At 40.0% G+C, this 17,101-nt stretch overlaps 1 protein-coding gene across 2 annotated transcripts in view; it reads right to left on the bottom strand.

Annotated features, from left to right (window-relative positions):
• Positions 1–17,101, bottom strand: part of arhgef40 (Rho guanine nucleotide exchange factor (GEF) 40) — a 36,091-nt gene that overhangs the window by 15,570 nt on the left and 3,420 nt on the right. For both annotated transcript variants that reach the window (XR_008907517.1, XM_056757285.1), the window contains exons 2-13: positions 10,783–10,872; positions 10,567–10,674; positions 6,518–6,803; positions 5,209–6,382; positions 4,727–5,118; positions 4,539–4,653; positions 4,228–4,321; positions 4,050–4,136; positions 3,099–3,215; positions 1,001–1,099; positions 780–931; positions 527–665 (exon numbers count right to left, since the gene is read on the bottom strand). Coding sequence is in view for 1 of the 2 variants with exons in the window: in XM_056757285.1 (XP_056613263.1) it covers positions 527–665; positions 780–931; positions 1,001–1,099; positions 3,099–3,215; positions 4,050–4,136; positions 4,228–4,321; positions 4,539–4,653; positions 4,727–5,118; positions 5,209–6,382; positions 6,518–6,803; positions 10,567–10,674; positions 10,783–10,872 (2,853 nt within the window). In the remaining variant the exon portion in view is untranslated. The remainder of the gene's footprint in view (positions 1–526; positions 666–779; positions 932–1,000; positions 1,100–3,098; positions 3,216–4,049; positions 4,137–4,227; positions 4,322–4,538; positions 4,654–4,726; positions 5,119–5,208; positions 6,383–6,517; positions 6,804–10,566; positions 10,675–10,782; positions 10,873–17,101) is intronic.

Below are 17,101 nucleotides of genomic sequence, written 5' to 3'. Positions count from 1 at the left end.
AACCAGTAACTTTGTATTGAGATCTAATGTATTATGGCTCCTGTATGACACATCTCTTGTTGCTCCCTCACTCTTTGTAAGTCGCTTTGGATAAAAGCGTCTGCTAAATGACTAAATGTAAATGTACTGTAGGAGCTCTTCCAGTCTCAAGTACCACCTAAACAGAAATCATCCCTTAGCTAATGCGGAAGTAAACACAAGTTCATCTTATTGAACATAATTTAATTTTCATCACAAATTATCATAGTAGAACAGCTTTCTCAAGCAGTTTGTGATGCATTTTGGAAACAGGAGATGAGCCCCTGGTCTAATGCGCCACCTGGCTTGAGAAACCCGTTCTCAAAGACTTACTTTTAGTCATTATTTGGGTAGAACACATATTCTGAATGCCTTCGGCAGAATTCAAATGAGCCATTTTAATCTAGATTAATATAGATTAAAAAAAAAAAATCTATGCCCACCACTATTGTTTTTTTAATTGCACTTGAATCTTATAAACTGTCTGATGTTCTGTCCTCACGCTCACCTTCTCCAGTTTATCCACAAGCGTGGCCAATCGTCCCAGAGCGTCCAGATCGCAGCCCCTCCGATTGGACACGCGCACCAGTCGATGAAGCGCATCATCCACGCCATCATACAGGTCAGAGGTCACTGCCAAAGCAGCCCTACAGAAAAATCATACACAAATCCATTTCTTCGCGTTTGGTGTTGTCCAATAAAACTCTGTTCTCTACTTGTAGTTTTGTTTGAATGGTTAACATTATCGATCGGTGTCGTACTTGCAGTCTGGAGATTTCTGCGCCAACCCTGACATCCCGTTGGCCAGACCTGCCAGCCAAGTCCCGCCCCTCTGCTGCAGCTGTGTCAGCCGTTGGTCAGTGAGGATGCTCGTCATTAACTGTCTGTGTTTGTCAGCACCGAGGGCAACATTCTGGAGACGGAAACGTAACGTTACAACTAATAAAGACAGATAAACTGCCATCTGTACGTGCTGCGGTACCTTGATGCAGTCGGGCAGAGGCTCTGTGTCCATAGACCGCAGTGCATCTCCCAGCAGGGTGAGGGCGCTCTCGCAGCGCTCAGTCAACTCCTCCAGACTCTGAGGAGAGAAGCAGGAGCGTGTCAGCAACGTGATAATGTGCTGCAGCTGTGACCTCAGGCTTGCGGTCATTTGGAAAATGATTATTTTCACGTTCATTGGTGCTTTTTGATGAGCCTAGAGTCCAAATGTAAAAGACGTTTTGTTGTGGGAGAAGTTTTTCATCTATTTGACCAAAGTGCTAAGTTTACACACAATTCAAACATGATGGATTTTCGCCACACCAGCACGTCTCTGACGGCTGGCTCTCTCTTGGATCATGGGTAATGCGGTGCGCCAAAGTTTTAATGGTTTTGATTTTAGTTTCATTTACACTTGAAATTAGGTTTTATATTAAATGTTAATTTTAGTTAAAGTTTTAGCAATTGTGCTGATTCCTTTTTCATTTTATAATTGATTTGTTGATTTGCTATGTTGCTATATAAGATGAATTATTATATAGTTTTCTATTTTAGTTTTTGTTTATTATTATAATTTAAGTGCTTTAAACTTATTTTTGAGGCAACGTTCAACCAGGGTGAAGATCTTCAGAAACCTCTGATTTTTAGACTACCGGAAAAAAGGATTTTGATTGGCCAACATGGCATAACAGGTAGAGTTATTGCGGAACCAATTGGTTTGGCTTGCTCTCGTTAGCGTTGTATAGCCTGTTTTTGCGTTTTCATGTTGGCAGATTTCTTTTGAAAAACTATCCGTGTGTGTGTTGACGAGGCCTAAGATTCAAGTTTTTTATTGGTCACATCCACAGTTATATATACTTGAAGTGAAATAAAAGCTGGCCAACTCTCCACAGACTGTGCGAACTTATAAAATAATATATGACTAAAATGTAAAAGAGGTGGATGTGACGAGGCGCTGTTCTGGGATCAGCGTCACCTGGGACACAGTCCGGCAGCTAGCGCTGATTGAGCGCACCTGACGCCGGTTAGCTGCCGGGCATATAAGCCGCCTTCTCCCAGCACTCGAGGTCCCAGGAAGCACAGCACTATATGATGTGTCTCACATACCCCCGAGTGAGAGCGAGGATGTCCCCAGCGAGGGAGCACGGAGGACCCGATTGCCCAGGCACGGAGCGGCGGAGAGCACGCTGGATTACACCCTTTTGTTTATGTTTATTTATGAGTTGTGCATTAAAATCCCCGTTGGGGTTGCTAACACCACCGCCATGTCTGTGTCGTGTCTCTTACCCCCGTCACAGTGGAATAATAAAATAAGCAAAATAAAACAAAACAAATTAAATTAAATACAAAAGAGAATGAAACGTCATTATTATAATTTTTTAATGAGAATATGCCCAGTACACGACGATGCCGGCCATAATCCTGTTAAGAACTGCGTTAGTAAATCAACAGATATTTACATTTTTCTAATGATGTTTAATTATCGAGCCAACTAGGAAAGGGCACTGACTGGTGGGTCTCAAAAAACATTACATTTACATTTAGGCATTTGGCAGACGCCTTTATCCAAAGCGATTTACATTGCTTTATCCTATACATTTTACACAGGTATTTACAATCCCCTGGGATTTTACCCACAACCTTGCATTGTTAACGCACTGCTCTTACCACTGAGCTACAGGAAAGCTTACCACTAGTCGTTCTCTGCTGGTGGAATTTAAGTCGATTCGGAGCTTGTGGGAAATTTGGATTGCAACTTTTTTGCCCAATGCACAAGATACCACAAGAAAGCTTTTTGGTGTCGGTTTGATGTGACCAGGGCTGAGTTTCCCAAAAGCACCGTAAGCTTAAGTTGAACTTAGAAGCATTGTCACCAATGGAGCTACGATCAATTTACGCTACGATGCTTTTGGGAAAACCCAGCCGAAAACCGAAAAAACTATGTTGCACAACTGTCAGTTCAACAGGAGACAGCTTGGCTCGATTTGCCGTGTTGTGCACCACTGTATGAAACTCAAGATATTTTTGAAATGCCAACAGATGGAAAATTACAAGGAACTCGGCTAAGCTTGACTTTATTGCTCAACGTCATGACTTACCAATCTGAACGCCAGCCAGTCGGAGTGGGAGTGGTTGAAATCTCCACCCATTTCTGTGGGCAACTGCTGCTTATCCACAAACTGTTGAAGGATTGCGGTACCTCGCACTGTGTGCACCTGAAAGAGAGAGAGTTAGACATCTGTTAATGTAGCTAATGAGAGTAATCATCTACTGTAATGCTTGAGTGACCCGCAGATTGCTGAATTCTCCCATAAGAAAAGACAAAAACCTCTCTGGGGAAAAGCCATTCATCTCTGTGATGACTACAGAGCGTCTATATCGCATGATATCTGTGCTGTTTGTTGGCGGTTGCTTAAATATCGAAAGGCCTATTTAACATTCGAAGTGATACAATTTACACTTGAATATATATACCAGTTGACACATTTTACAATACGCTACATTAGCCATAACACTAAACAACAAGAATCAAAGTTAGCGTAATATATCAATATTCATTTTATATTTATTATACATACATGTACAAATAAGTAAGGGATAATAAGCAGCTAGCCGTGCGTTAAAGGGTTTTTAATGCACAAAGTGGAGGCCAAGAAACACCCGAAGGAAAGCGGAGCCTCCATGTTATTTTAGATCAAACAGGTGAAAATTACAGGAGCTAACCGTGCCTTATAGGGTTTTAAGGCACACCTTCCAGCCAATCAGAATCGAGTATTCAAACAGATCATGGTATAAAGTATTTTAATGCTCGACGCCGAGGCCAAGAACTCCTTAAATGCTTGGATAGCCGTACATTATCCTGTTTATCTTCTTAATTATATCCAAATATTAATATTTACATGCAAATCTTTCCTAAATATGTGTACATGTTTAGAAATACAAAATAAATATGCACGGAACACAGTCATCTATAATTATGTAAACACAAGCGTGTATTCTGGATGCGATTAATCGTTGAACAGCCTTTAGTTCATTGTATGAACATGCACCTCAATTCCATCCAGACACGGTTGGATTGTTTCATCTTGTTCTTCAGAAAGAATAAGAACCGAGTCAAGCCCCGCTTCCATTTGTCCCTGTCAAACACAAACAGATCCAAACACACAAACAAATTTAGAATCGATGGACGACACATTACCACATCAAGAACATACACACAGCATTTACCTTGAACGCCATCAGTGCAGAGAAACACAGTTCAGATGAAGAGGACTTTCTGATGTCCACGATCACGGTAAGGCCTTTGTCTCTGGCCATAGGTCTGTTTTCAAAATGAAGAACAACACAAAACACGCATTAGCCAAGAACAGGAAAAGGTCATGAGAGAGTGCCCTCGAGTCTGTGATTCGACTCAACGCCCAGGGGTTTACCCACAAGAAACTCCGGCCAACTTCTAACTTTGGCAGGATAAACATTAACCTATTCTGTCATATTTCACATACGTGGTGACGGTCCGTTACACAGGCCAAATAACACACCTGGTGATGGTGTAATAACACGATAACACTTTGATCATTTCATCTTCATTCCAGCCATCCTCCGGGAGGTGACTCTCTGTGACGACCAACGCTCGCCCCAATCGGTCCATAGTACCTACATAACATATGACTGAATGTTTAATAGAGAAGTGCATGTTTTCACAACCTTCAAGAACATGCACATTTACCTGTTAACGTTAGCTTTCCTGACTGAAGAAGATTGAAATCCAGGTCCCTCAGATGGGGTGATTTGAGCTTCAACTCTGCAGCAGATTCGCTGTTCAATCCCATCTCCTTCTGAGGTTGTTCCGGAAAGGATGTGGGAGACTGTTCCAATGTAATACATGATGTCTCTCCATGTGTTTCTGTGATTGTGGATGTTGCACAGCCACTGCAAACTTCTGAAGGCTGAGGAGTGTCCCCCGATTGGCTAGAAATGCTTTTTGGTGATTTAGTTGAGTCAGTTGGGTGTGTTGCTTTGGTCTGGAGCTTTGAGGCAGTGTGGTCCACTTTGATTTTTAGTTGCCCACGGCCATTTGATTTGACCTTCCCTTTCCCTCCTTTGCCCTTCCTTTTCCTCCTGTAGAAAGACAACACATCATCTGTATGATTGGTTCTACAGAGTTGAAACGGTTCATATTTAAAACTCTAAACTCTGAAATTACCGTACCTGGGTGCTCGGAGTCCTCCAGGTTTGACTTCTTTTCCCCTGGGACCGACGCACATCTCTGCCTTCCCATCATGCTTTTTTCCTTTGATGTCATCTGAGTGTTCTGTTGTTCTTTGAGCACAGCTTGAGGAGTCCGGTTCATTGTTTAGGAGGGAATCTGAGAGGGATGGGCTCCTTGTCTCATATCCATCATTAAGTTGCTTCTTTATGTTTTCTGGGAGGAATTCATTACCTGCCCCTTTAGAGGAATTTGCTAATGGTGAAATTTCATTTCCGCAGTCCAACGTGCTGGCCAACGTTGTATCATCATAAACACTTTGTAATATTTGATTGTGGTCCTCCACTCCAAGATTATTCACTTTGTTGTTTGTAACATCATCAGCATCTGTAGAACAATGCCTTGTCTGGCTTTCCTCCCAGGAAAGCATACACCCATTCCCATCTCTCTCTTTTCCCACCCCTGGCCTCCTCTCTTTGGTCGTGCTGTCTCTAGTCCCACTTTCATCACCTAACGTGTCTCTAGCACCTTCATCAAAGTGCTGGAACAAAGGATATGACCTCCTCTCACGACCCAAATCAATGACGCGAGGCAAAGGCCGTGAGTTAGCTTGATCTCTGGAAGACACTACACCATCCTTACCATTGTTGTTGCTGTCCCTTCGTACCAGACTGCCCGCCCTTCCACCGGGTTCTGTCCTCCCATACCCTCTCGCCTTCCCTTTGCGAAGCCGGAAAGCTTTACCTCTTCTGCACAGAGGCAGCGTTTTGGTCTTACAGATCCCATGCATCTCCAGGTATCGTTGTTTAGGATCGGCACCACCGTCAGGGCCTCCCCGAGGCTCCAGCAGTTCCACGTAATCTCCAGCGCCATCGCCAAGCTGGGTGCCACTGCTTCTTCGCAGCCGTTCTAATGCAGTCTCGGTTTCTGCCTCGTCCCCATCTGGGGGCAAGTCATCTTCTTCATCCCAGGACCAGGAATCGTGCTCTCCTGAGGAGGAGACCCAACCAAGGCCCAGACCTCCTGAAGTGCTGGACATGCCAGTTGGGTCGGGATTGTCATGGAGTGGGTCAGAGGGATTGTGCAGGAGTTTAGGATAGACCACCTCTTCCCATGGAATACGGACCACTCCGTCAGGTGTGCTTACCAGACAGGTGTCCAAACATCCTCCACCACCTAAACAGCAAGAATGTTCCAGAACTGAGAGGGTGTATAACCAATCTGTCATTTTGGTATTGCTTTAAATATCATGAAGAATTGAATGATCCGTCACCCCCACTGGTCTCGTCAGTTTTTATACATTTGTCTTACCTTCTCTTTTGCAGCCACGCTCCTTGTTGATGCAATGCAGCCACTCGGCGGTGAACACTAGCGGGTGCTGTGACTCCTGCACTAAGACCTCCTGTACATTGCGTCCACCAGCTGCGAGGCACTTCAGAGCAAGGCGAGGGCAACGTGTCGAGAAAGGCACCACCTGCAGGTAAAAGTCGGTACTACGTAGGAGTCTCCAATCCAAGGTAGAGAGTTGTACTACTACCTTCTCTCCCAAACACAGAGGCCAACCGGAGTGCAAGAAGAGACAGCCCAGATACTGAGACTGAGAGAGAAGGAGAAAGATGTCTTATAAAGATAACCTTTCTAACACAGTTGCATTCTGGTCACATGCCCCAACTTGTACCAAAAATAATGCGGGTCTTTAAAGAACAGACATCGAACAGCACATAAAACAGCATATAACACAACATAAGTTAACAAATTGCTATTACACAAAGGAGCATTTAAATTCTTGCTTGCTTGCTTAAACCTTACATACACAAGATAAGTAATGTGGCTGTTTATAGCGAAAGGAAGGAAGGGATTTTTATACAACAATTGGAAAAAAATGCTAACTTCTGTAAGACATGTGTATAGCGTTTGGAGTCTATTTAATGGATAATAGATGGAAATCCTCTAGATTTCACAATATGTCATTGTGAGAATTTGGGTTTTGCCTGTGTCCCACATATTATGTGGAAATGTATTCAAATGATTATTGTACACAAATCATATTATGTGAAATGTATTCCCATGTTTATTGTACACGAATTATGTCTAATCTTACTCGAGTTTAAGTGCTGTTCAAGCTAACAGAAGGTTCAGAACATTGTGCTGCCTTTTTCTAATAATATTAATGTACTTCTAAGAAAATCTAAGAGTAAGGAACTAACTCACGTGAATAATATCAATATAGGTCTGGTATGTTTCCATGACATAGCTTTCATTGACATATTTACTTCCTCTTTTATGAATATAAATATTGGAACTATATTCAATGAACTGCACTTCTGTGTCTGTGTCATTCTTGGTTCCCGGGCCAGCAACTTTGTGTGTTCCATCAACTAGACTCTTCAACCTTATACCTAGGCAAAAAATAATATTCTTACAGTCATATTATTTAGCTGAAAGAGTTTTCAATGATAACGTTCCTCTGTATCGTTATAGGTTTCATTTTGGTGTGATTTAGAAAAAGGCCTGGCGTGAACAGGCCTTCACAGAGAGCAAAACAAGTTACTGACCCAAGTTACCTTACACATGAATCTCCTCTATCTGTAATGTCTTTTCTCAGCTTCTCTGTTGGGAAAGCGTGGACTTACCTCATAAAAAAAGTCTAAAAAAGTAGATTCAGATGCTCTCTTTTTAGTTTTTAAATGCATTCCCCACCACCCATGCCCCCTCACAGGACCACGATCAAATTATGTTCAGCGTTTCATGCCCCTCCCCTCCAATGTCACCTCCCCTTTCTCGACAGCCCCGCCCATCCGTCATTTTGAAATATATAGAAATATCTTCAGCACAGCTCAAGAAGAATTCCTTCTTTCAGTTACCACCCCTCAGTTTTCTTACTGGAACATTTCCCTTCAACTTCTTTCTCAATGTGCCCCAGTGTTCTGTCTGCCCCCCCATTTCTTCACTGAAATCTCCCTTAGCATTCTCTGTCTCTCTGTCTCTCTCTCTCTCTCTCTCTCTCTCTCAACACACATGTGGTAAGAATTAAAATCATGACTCAGACTCTTGTCCCTGGCAGATTCTCATAGCGACAATAAAAACAAAGTCGGCTGGGAATGTGTGTGTTTATGTGAGTGTGAGAGTCTCAGAGTGAAACATTATACTCGGTTGTGTGTGAGTGCATATGAATGCATACTCTGTGTGTAAGGAGTAAAGGGACTGAGATAGCGATGAGTGTTATTACATCAGCAACTAGACATTGTCATTTTTAAAGAAATGTAAGTAGTGCCTGACCATGCAACACTCGCTACAATGATCCTGGGGTGTTCTCTGTGGTTGCTAGGGTACTCTGCACAGTCTAGGAAGTCGCTGCCTGAAGTCATTAGTCTCTATGATGTTGTGGTCTACGTATATATGGCTCAGGTTCCTCCTTTTTTAGCCAAACATAATTCGAATGAGCTCAACGCTCTTCAAAAGAACACTATAATTTGAGGTATGACTAATGTAAACTTACATGTAATATTTCAGAATATTGGTTAGTAAGTAAGCAAGTAAGTAACAGTGTTGGGTGTAACGCGTTACTAAGTAACACGTTACTGTAATTAAATTACTTATCCACTGAAAAAGTAGAGTAATGCATTACTGTTCGTTTTTATGTTACTTTATTACAGTTACTTATGTTGTACTTGCGTTACACAAAATTAATTGAAATGTTTTTAAATAAATCATTATTTAGTCTTAAATCTAAATTTATCATCCAAAGGTAAAAGTGAACGCTGCCCCTTTAAAATCCTTAGCGGTAGTGGAGTTGGATGTGATTTCGCGCCAGTTTGCTCAGGAACGGTGTCGTTGTTTGAAGTGGAAGATGTCGGACTCGGCAGAAGTGATTGGCTGTTTTAACAAATGGAAATATTCCATTTACTTCACTTTTTTGACCCAGACAGACAACAATATTGCGGTTAAATGTAAGCTATGTCCTGGGGAGAAAAAGCTATCGGCCGCTGTAAATAGCACAAGTAATTTACTGAAGCACCTGACTAGGCTGCATAGACAAACACTTTTAAGTGATCCACCATGTTCATCATCATATAGCAGTGCGGCCACCACTGCTAAGCTGGCAAAACTGGATTTTACATCGGCAGTGCAGAAAGTGTCTGAAGGTGAGCTTAAAAAAATGATCGCAGGTTACATAGTAGAAGAGATGCTACCGCTGCGTACTGTAGAATCTCCGTCTTTTAGGCGCATAATACACAAAATACCTGTGTGTGGCAAAAACGAAGCTCTGCCTGATCGAAAAACGTTTTCGTCTTACTTAGATAAGTGTTACACTGTGTTACAGTGTTACATTTTTTTTTCAAAAACAAAGCAGCATTGTCAGCTGAAAAGTACAAATGAGATTTTGCTGAAAAACATGTCACTGCATACAGTAGGCATGAACTATGGTGCTTTCAGCTTTGAAAAGAAGAAAACATTTCCAGCTTGATATTATGCTGTAATTGTATAGTTTTTGTTATTCAGTTATTTTTCTGAGGTATTCTGTTCGTTAACTAAAGGTTTCAGTGAAGTGGAAATTAGTTCATTTCGTAAGAACACATAACTGCATACATTATGTATGCTTTGAAAGAAAGTTGAATGTTTACAGTTTATACTTGTCATGTTTAACTTTTATTAAGTTAAGCTTTTTTGTGTTTTTTATTTAACTTAATAATTAATATTTTTTTATTCAGAAATGTTGTAGAGATATTATAACTGTTAACTAAAGAAGGTTACATCTAAGTATTAAAGTATGTTTTAATAAAGATAAAATGTTTTAAAAAGCTTAAAGGCTAAACTATTCCATGTTTGAGTAAGGGATAAGCTGGTTGTTATGGCTGAAATAAGCCCTGACAGTGTGATCAGGACGTGAAGCAGAGGGTCTAGTATCACACTGAAGGGACTTATTTCGCTATAACACCCAGCTGCTTGTACATTATCCAGCTTAGTACACGTCTACTTGCCACATGACAAAATCATAAAATGTGTATTTGAAATATTTTATTAGCTAATTTTTATCATATGCTGACCTTCCGAGAGGAAAAGCTGTTTCTTAAAAGAACAATCCTTGTAATGTCGTGACTGGTTAATCAGAATCAGGCTTCTAAATTAGCTGTGTAATTATTAACATTAACATTCCATGCTAAACTATGAAAAAGTTATTAGTTAAATTACTTATCGAGTAATTAAACTACTTTTCAGACATAGTATTTAGTAAAGTATTTTAAATACAACGTTGATGATGTAATTAGTAATTAGTAATTAATTACTTTTTTAAAGTAACTTACCCAACACTGGTAAGTAATGTAAGTAGCAAATATCTCTAGTAAGTGAGCACTTACACATGCGTGCTGCTGTAACTTGTGCAGAAGGTGTTTGGCAGGAACGAAGAAATCTAGCAGATACCTCAAGCTGTCATGTTGATACGTTGACTCGAGTACAGAGAACACCTGGCACACATAAACAAAAACTTAACAAAAACTTTACGCCAACTTCATACGATAACAGCATGCTACCGTTACTGGGGACAAAATGAAGATAGACACTGATGATCTCACCTGAGAGAGCAGAGGAGGAGCGGTGCTTTCAAATGGAGGGTAGAGAGAGGAGAGCGCCCCCTGTATGCAGTCCTCTACCGCCTCTGTACCCTGAAAAATACAGTTGACGACATGAGGCAAATGGGAAGTATGGGTGTTCATCATTATAGTCGACTGCTGCTTCTTCTCCCTTCTTTAGTGATAACAGAACAATTTACACAAACATTTCTTTTGTTTAATACTTTGCGTAGATTTCATCCTGAACAGAGGTTGACAATAGCAGATCTTTTCCATTATAGAGAAATTGGAGGCGGCCGACTCCGTCAAATGTCGTGCCGCCTCAGACTCTCGCGAAAACTATGTTGGGTGTCTTCACAAGAAATGCTGCGTGCATTTAACAGACTGTCATTTGTAACTGCAGTTGCGGTTTTACTCTAAAATGAGTTGCAGAAGAAGAGCTGGGAGTGTATCCTCAATAATTTTCGGCTAATTTATTAGAACTTTTAATATGTCAAAGTCACTTTGGTTGAGCCACTAAAAGGTACGGTAGGCCTACATGTGTACAAAATCAGGATGGCACCACCTCCGCCTCATTTTGAGCCAGGAAAAACCCTGAATAGTGACGTATTTTTACTCATTAGTACATTTGTCAAGTACATGCAGAGTGATTCTCCTTCAGAAATATTTACAGCATGTATCATGTAGCTTTCCTGTAGCTCAGTTGTAAGAGCATTGCGTTAACGATGCAAGGTTGTGTGTTTGATCCCAGGGGATTGCAAATACCCGTGTAAAATGTATAGGATAATGCAATGTAAGTCGCTTTGAATAAAAGCGTCTAAATGTAATGTATCATACATTTTACTCCACTATGCATTTCAAAATAAATTTTCTTAAGTTTCATAGGTTTACTTTTTGACCTTTACTTTATGAAAAATCTAGTACTTTCTAACTTGTTTTCTGAAGCATTAAACATTTTTTATTGAAAAGCAACCCAAAAATACAAATTCTGTCATGAATTACTCACCCTCAAGTTTCAAACCTGTATCAATGTCTTTGTTCTGTTGAACACGAGAGATATTTTGAAGACTGCTAGCAACTGACATTTCTGGGACTTCATTGAATACCATAGTAGAAAAAATGGAAAAGGTAGTAAAGAACTCCCTTCGAAAAGTTTAGCATGGTTTTACTACAGTTAAAAACAATCGTTATCGCAAAATAACCATGGTTTTGAAAACCATGTTTTTTGTAAAAAAACATAGTAAACGACGGTTTGCAATGGTTATGCCCCAAGTAATCAATGCACCAAAAAACATGGTTACTACACTTGTTCCACCTAATAAGCAATAGTACATTTTTGTAAATTTGCTTGTGTAATTTCTTCAAAATATCTCAAAATGACTGAAAAACTGAAAAAAACAGACGCAATGATTGTTTCTATATGGCTCAACCATGGTAGAACACTTAAAATACAGTTCAGTTAAATGATAAATGAGTAAATTTACACTAAGTTTATTTTTATTAATGTCGATGTTGTTGCATACGCACCAAATGGCCATTAAAATGTGAAATTTTTCATGCAAACTTTATACAACAGATCCTCAACTCGACCAATAAACACACGCACGGCTGCGTGTGTTTATTTTACTGCTGTCCTGTCGTCATGGCAACACAGAACATTTTCCTCTCGTTTCCCTCTTTTCTTTGTACCCGTCGTTCCTCCATCTCCCTGTTGGCTGGTTAAACACGCCTCCGCTTGAGAACTACCGCTAAACATCATCTGACAACAATTACGCCGCAGTGTCTTCACAAAACACACATTATGCTCTGAAAGTTTCCCACCCATCAAGTAGAAGGAGGGTTAACAGAAGACGAGCGAGGGATGTCTGGGGAAAGTGAGCCAGGAAGGCCAGAAAGTTCGGTGCGTTGGGGGGGGGGTGAGGAAAGAAAAACAAACGCTGAAGGAAAATGGCAGGAAAGAAAGTCAAATGAAAAGAATGCCAGAGCGACAGACTGAAAGACAAAACGATGAAGAAATACAGATGATTGTGAGAAATGGGACGGCAACAACAAACTCTGCTCTACTGTCTGAAGGCTTCTTAGTTTCTACATTTTGACCATTTAAACAACGACTGTCTGAGAGCTGGAAGAAGCAGAACAGAGACATTTCAAAAACTGTGTTCAGATAGTACAAACATCCAAAGCAAAAACTTCAACAAAGACAGACCTGCCATCTTACAGTACAGCAATTAATCACAGTTCATATAGTTTGTACTATATTAAATACAATCTTTACAGTTTCGTTTGCAATGTGCATAAGATATTAAAGGGGGGGGGGGGGTGCACTAGTGTTTCATGCTTTCAGACTTCATTACACTGCTAAAAATACTGACTTCTCTAGTTTGACATGGTCAGTATGGCTGGGCAACAAAAATAGAAAAATCTATTAATCTTTTTTTAAATGCGGTCAATTCGATATTGATTCTCAAAAGCATTGAAGAGTTTTTCTTCTTCATAATTCCGCAAGCATTGAACATTGATTTACGTGAATGTTATTGCTTCTACTATCCACAAGGGGCGTAACGATACGATACAAATCTCTATATTTTGAACAAAATTAAAAAATGAAACTCAATGAAACAAAATATTCACAATTTCAGTAACTTATTTGGTTGCACATACAACTTATTAAGATTTTTAAAATTTTTAGGCTTAACTGAATTTAGAATTAAGACCAGTGTCAATTTTGACAGCAAGTTTTGATTTAGTTTTAGTCATAGTCTTTTGACTAAAATGCAATTTAGTTTTAGTCATTCCAATTGATCATAGTTTTAATCTATTTTTAGTCGATGAAATCTACATTATATTAGTCTAATAAAATCTATCTGGAGTAACTCATTTAATTGGTGTAATTAAATGTTCCATACAAAGATATACATACAGCGACATAATTTACTTTACCTTTGAATTAAATTAAACCAGGTGTTATGTATTCAGCGATATTGCCAGTGGTTCTCTCTTTCTCGCTCTCTCTCTTTAGTCTGTCTCCCTCTAAGTGGCGGTTCGACCCAAATTGAATGGAGCTCTTGATTGGACTGTTGTGTCCGGGTTTTGTTTTTAAGGGCTGCTTTAACACTCCTAGGGGTCCATTTTGGGCCATTTGGGTTCTTGTTGGGTTTACCCTGAGTTTGTTATGTTGGACCTTTGAATTCTGATTCTGTTATGTTTTTTAGGCCATCTTTACTTTGATGTATTCATTTTTCCCTTTGTTTTGATTTAAGGAAGTTTGGTTAAAAGATTGTCTTTTGTTTCTTTTATTTGTTAAGACGTTTAAGTTATTTATTTGGGTATTTATTAAAGTAGTGATTTTGTTTAGTGTTTTGGCATTGACCACTCCTGAATAGAAACCCTTATTTATTATGTGTTTCCTTTATGTAATAAAAATATTTCTTTACAAAGGTTACATTTTGTGTGGATTTCCGTTTATGGTCATTACCTTATGGTCAGTAACTACTGAATATGCATTGAGGAAAATAAGACCCTTCCTATCAGAGCATGCTACGCAAGTCCTAGTACAGGCTCTTGTCCTGGCCAGACTGGACTACTGCAATGCGCTACTGGGTGGACTTCCAGCTTGCACAACCAAACCTCTACAGATGATCCAGAATGCTGCGGCATGAGTTATCTTTAATGAACCAAAGAGAGCACACGTCACTCCTCTATTCATTAATCTACATTGGCTCCCTATAGTCGCTCGCATCAGATTCAAGACTCTGCTCCTGGCCTACAAGACCACCACTGGTTCGGCACCCCCTTATCTTCACTTCCTAATGCAGACATATGTACCCGCCAGATCCCTACAGTCTGCAAACGAACGGCGTCTTTGGTGCCATCCCATAAAGGTAAAAAATCTCTCTCGCGCACCTTCTCCGGATCTGTTCCACCTATGTGGAATGATCTGCCTGCTGCTACTAATTTAAATCTAAATTAAAGACACATCTTTTCAGTCAAGCTTTCACTTAATGCATAGTTAATGAACAGCAGCTATGCTAATTATTCTCTTTATTCTCTTTCTGCCTCTGCCTTGGGATGCCCATGTTCCACCATGTCCAGACGACCGACAGATGCCCATCCCCAATTTGAGATTACGCCAGCTACAGCTGCAGACTGACTGACCATCCCAGCTCCATCTAAGGCAATTCCACCATCAGCCAAGAGAAATATGACCATCAGACCATCCCAGCTCAGACCACTACATCCCCAACCAAGAGCAAAGACGGACTATTTGTCTTATTAATGCTGAAGTTACAATATTTGGTATTAAATGCTAAACTAAAATCACATCTCAGCAGTCTGAGTGCAGCTATGACACGTCAGAGGGGATCTGGCCCTCCCGGTTGAGCCTGGTTTCTCCCGAGATTTTTTTCTCCATTAATCAATCATTGGAGTTTGGGTTCCTCGCCACAGCAGGGCAGTGTTGGCCTGCTCACCGGGAGACTGCATTCATTTATTTATTTATTTAATTAGAAATTAGATGTTATTTATTAGAATGATCTTACTCGTTGTATAAACACCATGCACTGTGCTGTGTTTTAACTTTTCTGTTTTTCCTGTTTGCCCCTGTAAAGCTGCTTTGAAACAATACACATTGTGAAAAGCACTATATAAATAAACTTGAATTGAATTGAATTGCTACAAGATCTGCAGATTCTGTAGCCATCTTTAAGAAACACCTGAAAACACATCTCTTCCGCCAACATCTGACTGATCTGTTCTGACTCTTTTTTCTTCTCTACTCTAAAAAAAAAAAATGTATGAAGTATGAATGAATGATTCTGTATACTGTGTTAGGTTATATGGGACCAGTCTTCTTTTTGATTTCACTTATGCTTTTGTTGTCATTATGCTGTCCCAATTGCTTCCATTACCTACCCCACCTGTAAGTCGCTTTGGATAAAAGCGTCTGCTAAATGACTAAATGTAAATGTAAATGACTAAATGTTGTAACACATAGGATATTAGACCATGCATGACATGTAGCACTTCATTCAGACTCATTTTTACTCAACTGGCTTATTTGTTCAGTGAAGGGCATGTTCATTCAATACCTTCAAACCAATGAAACGCTCTGACGGAAGTCACGCTCAAGCGTTATTGGCTCGTGTCTCTTTGAAGCTGCGTTGTCTTTCCTTGAGACATTAATGAATGAGAAAATCTTTCTGTAAAACTGTATTACGTTTCTTCAATCATGCAAATCACATACTTGTTTTTAATTCCATCATTCCATCTTTTAATATACAATACGACTCACTTTATCACTTCTCTGAACAGAACAGCGCTGGTTTCTTTTGGCTTGCTTTATGTTGCATATCACGTTAGAGGATAAATTAACATTTGCATCTAAAACGTTTGTGCTGCCTTGTAATGAGTTTCAGGGTGACTCGCCTGCAAGTCATGCTTCAAGTTTGCAGTGTTTTACCGGCGATCGTGCATCAAAATATGATGCTTTTTCTGTGCGTTTCAGAGCGGCGGAGCAAAGAGGAGATACAAACATGCACGGCTTGTGGAAAATAGAGCGTTTTTAACCTTAATTCGTGTATACACAGTGCATTACATCTAAAACAAACAATGATATTCGTTTTAGCCGAGTCAAATGACCCCTTTAACATCACCTTCACATAAAAGGCAGCGGTTCATATGATTGCAGCCTCTCTTTACAGCTAATTTTAAAATATGGTGTTTGTTATATTGTAAATGTAAAATAACCTGACCCTGTTTGATCAAGGTATGTGACTGTTCTGTTTCAATAAACCCATGTGTACCAAAAACTAAAGTTTAATATATAGGTTTGTGGCTCTTCATTTCTTTTTTTAATGCACCGTTGCAATCAGATATGTCCTGATCTTTTTGAGAAATATCTCTAGGATTGTTTTAAATCTATAACCGTTGACACGCAATCGGCGCATATGTGCATAATGTAAACAACACAAACTTATAGTGAATCAATAGTTATGCAAGGAGGGATAATGCAATGATTTATTGTGTGCTCGTGTTTTAGTTCCGTCGTGTGATTGTGACAGTCACAGCACAAGCATACGGTTATAATAAGATATACTTCTGCAGATTTATTTCTGTACATGAGTCCAGCACGACCAGCCAGCGGTATGTCATTCATCTACTTAACTTCCTCGGAGACACAGAGACTGTTGAAAAACAACGCTAGAATCCAGATGCAGGCGTGAAAGAGAGAGATCGAGCCTCTTCCCTCTTCCAAGGAGGAACTTCACACAAAAAAAATGTCTGATCCAGCAGTTTCGACTGTCCAAAACCATAAAGTCATGTC

This window comes from Triplophysa dalaica, chromosome 1 (genome assembly GCF_015846415.1).
Source record: "Triplophysa dalaica isolate WHDGS20190420 chromosome 1, ASM1584641v1, whole genome shotgun sequence".
NCBI classification, from domain to species: Eukaryota; Metazoa; Chordata; class Actinopteri; order Cypriniformes; family Nemacheilidae; genus Triplophysa; species Triplophysa dalaica.
This window is presented reverse-complemented; position numbering and strand designations above follow the sequence as displayed.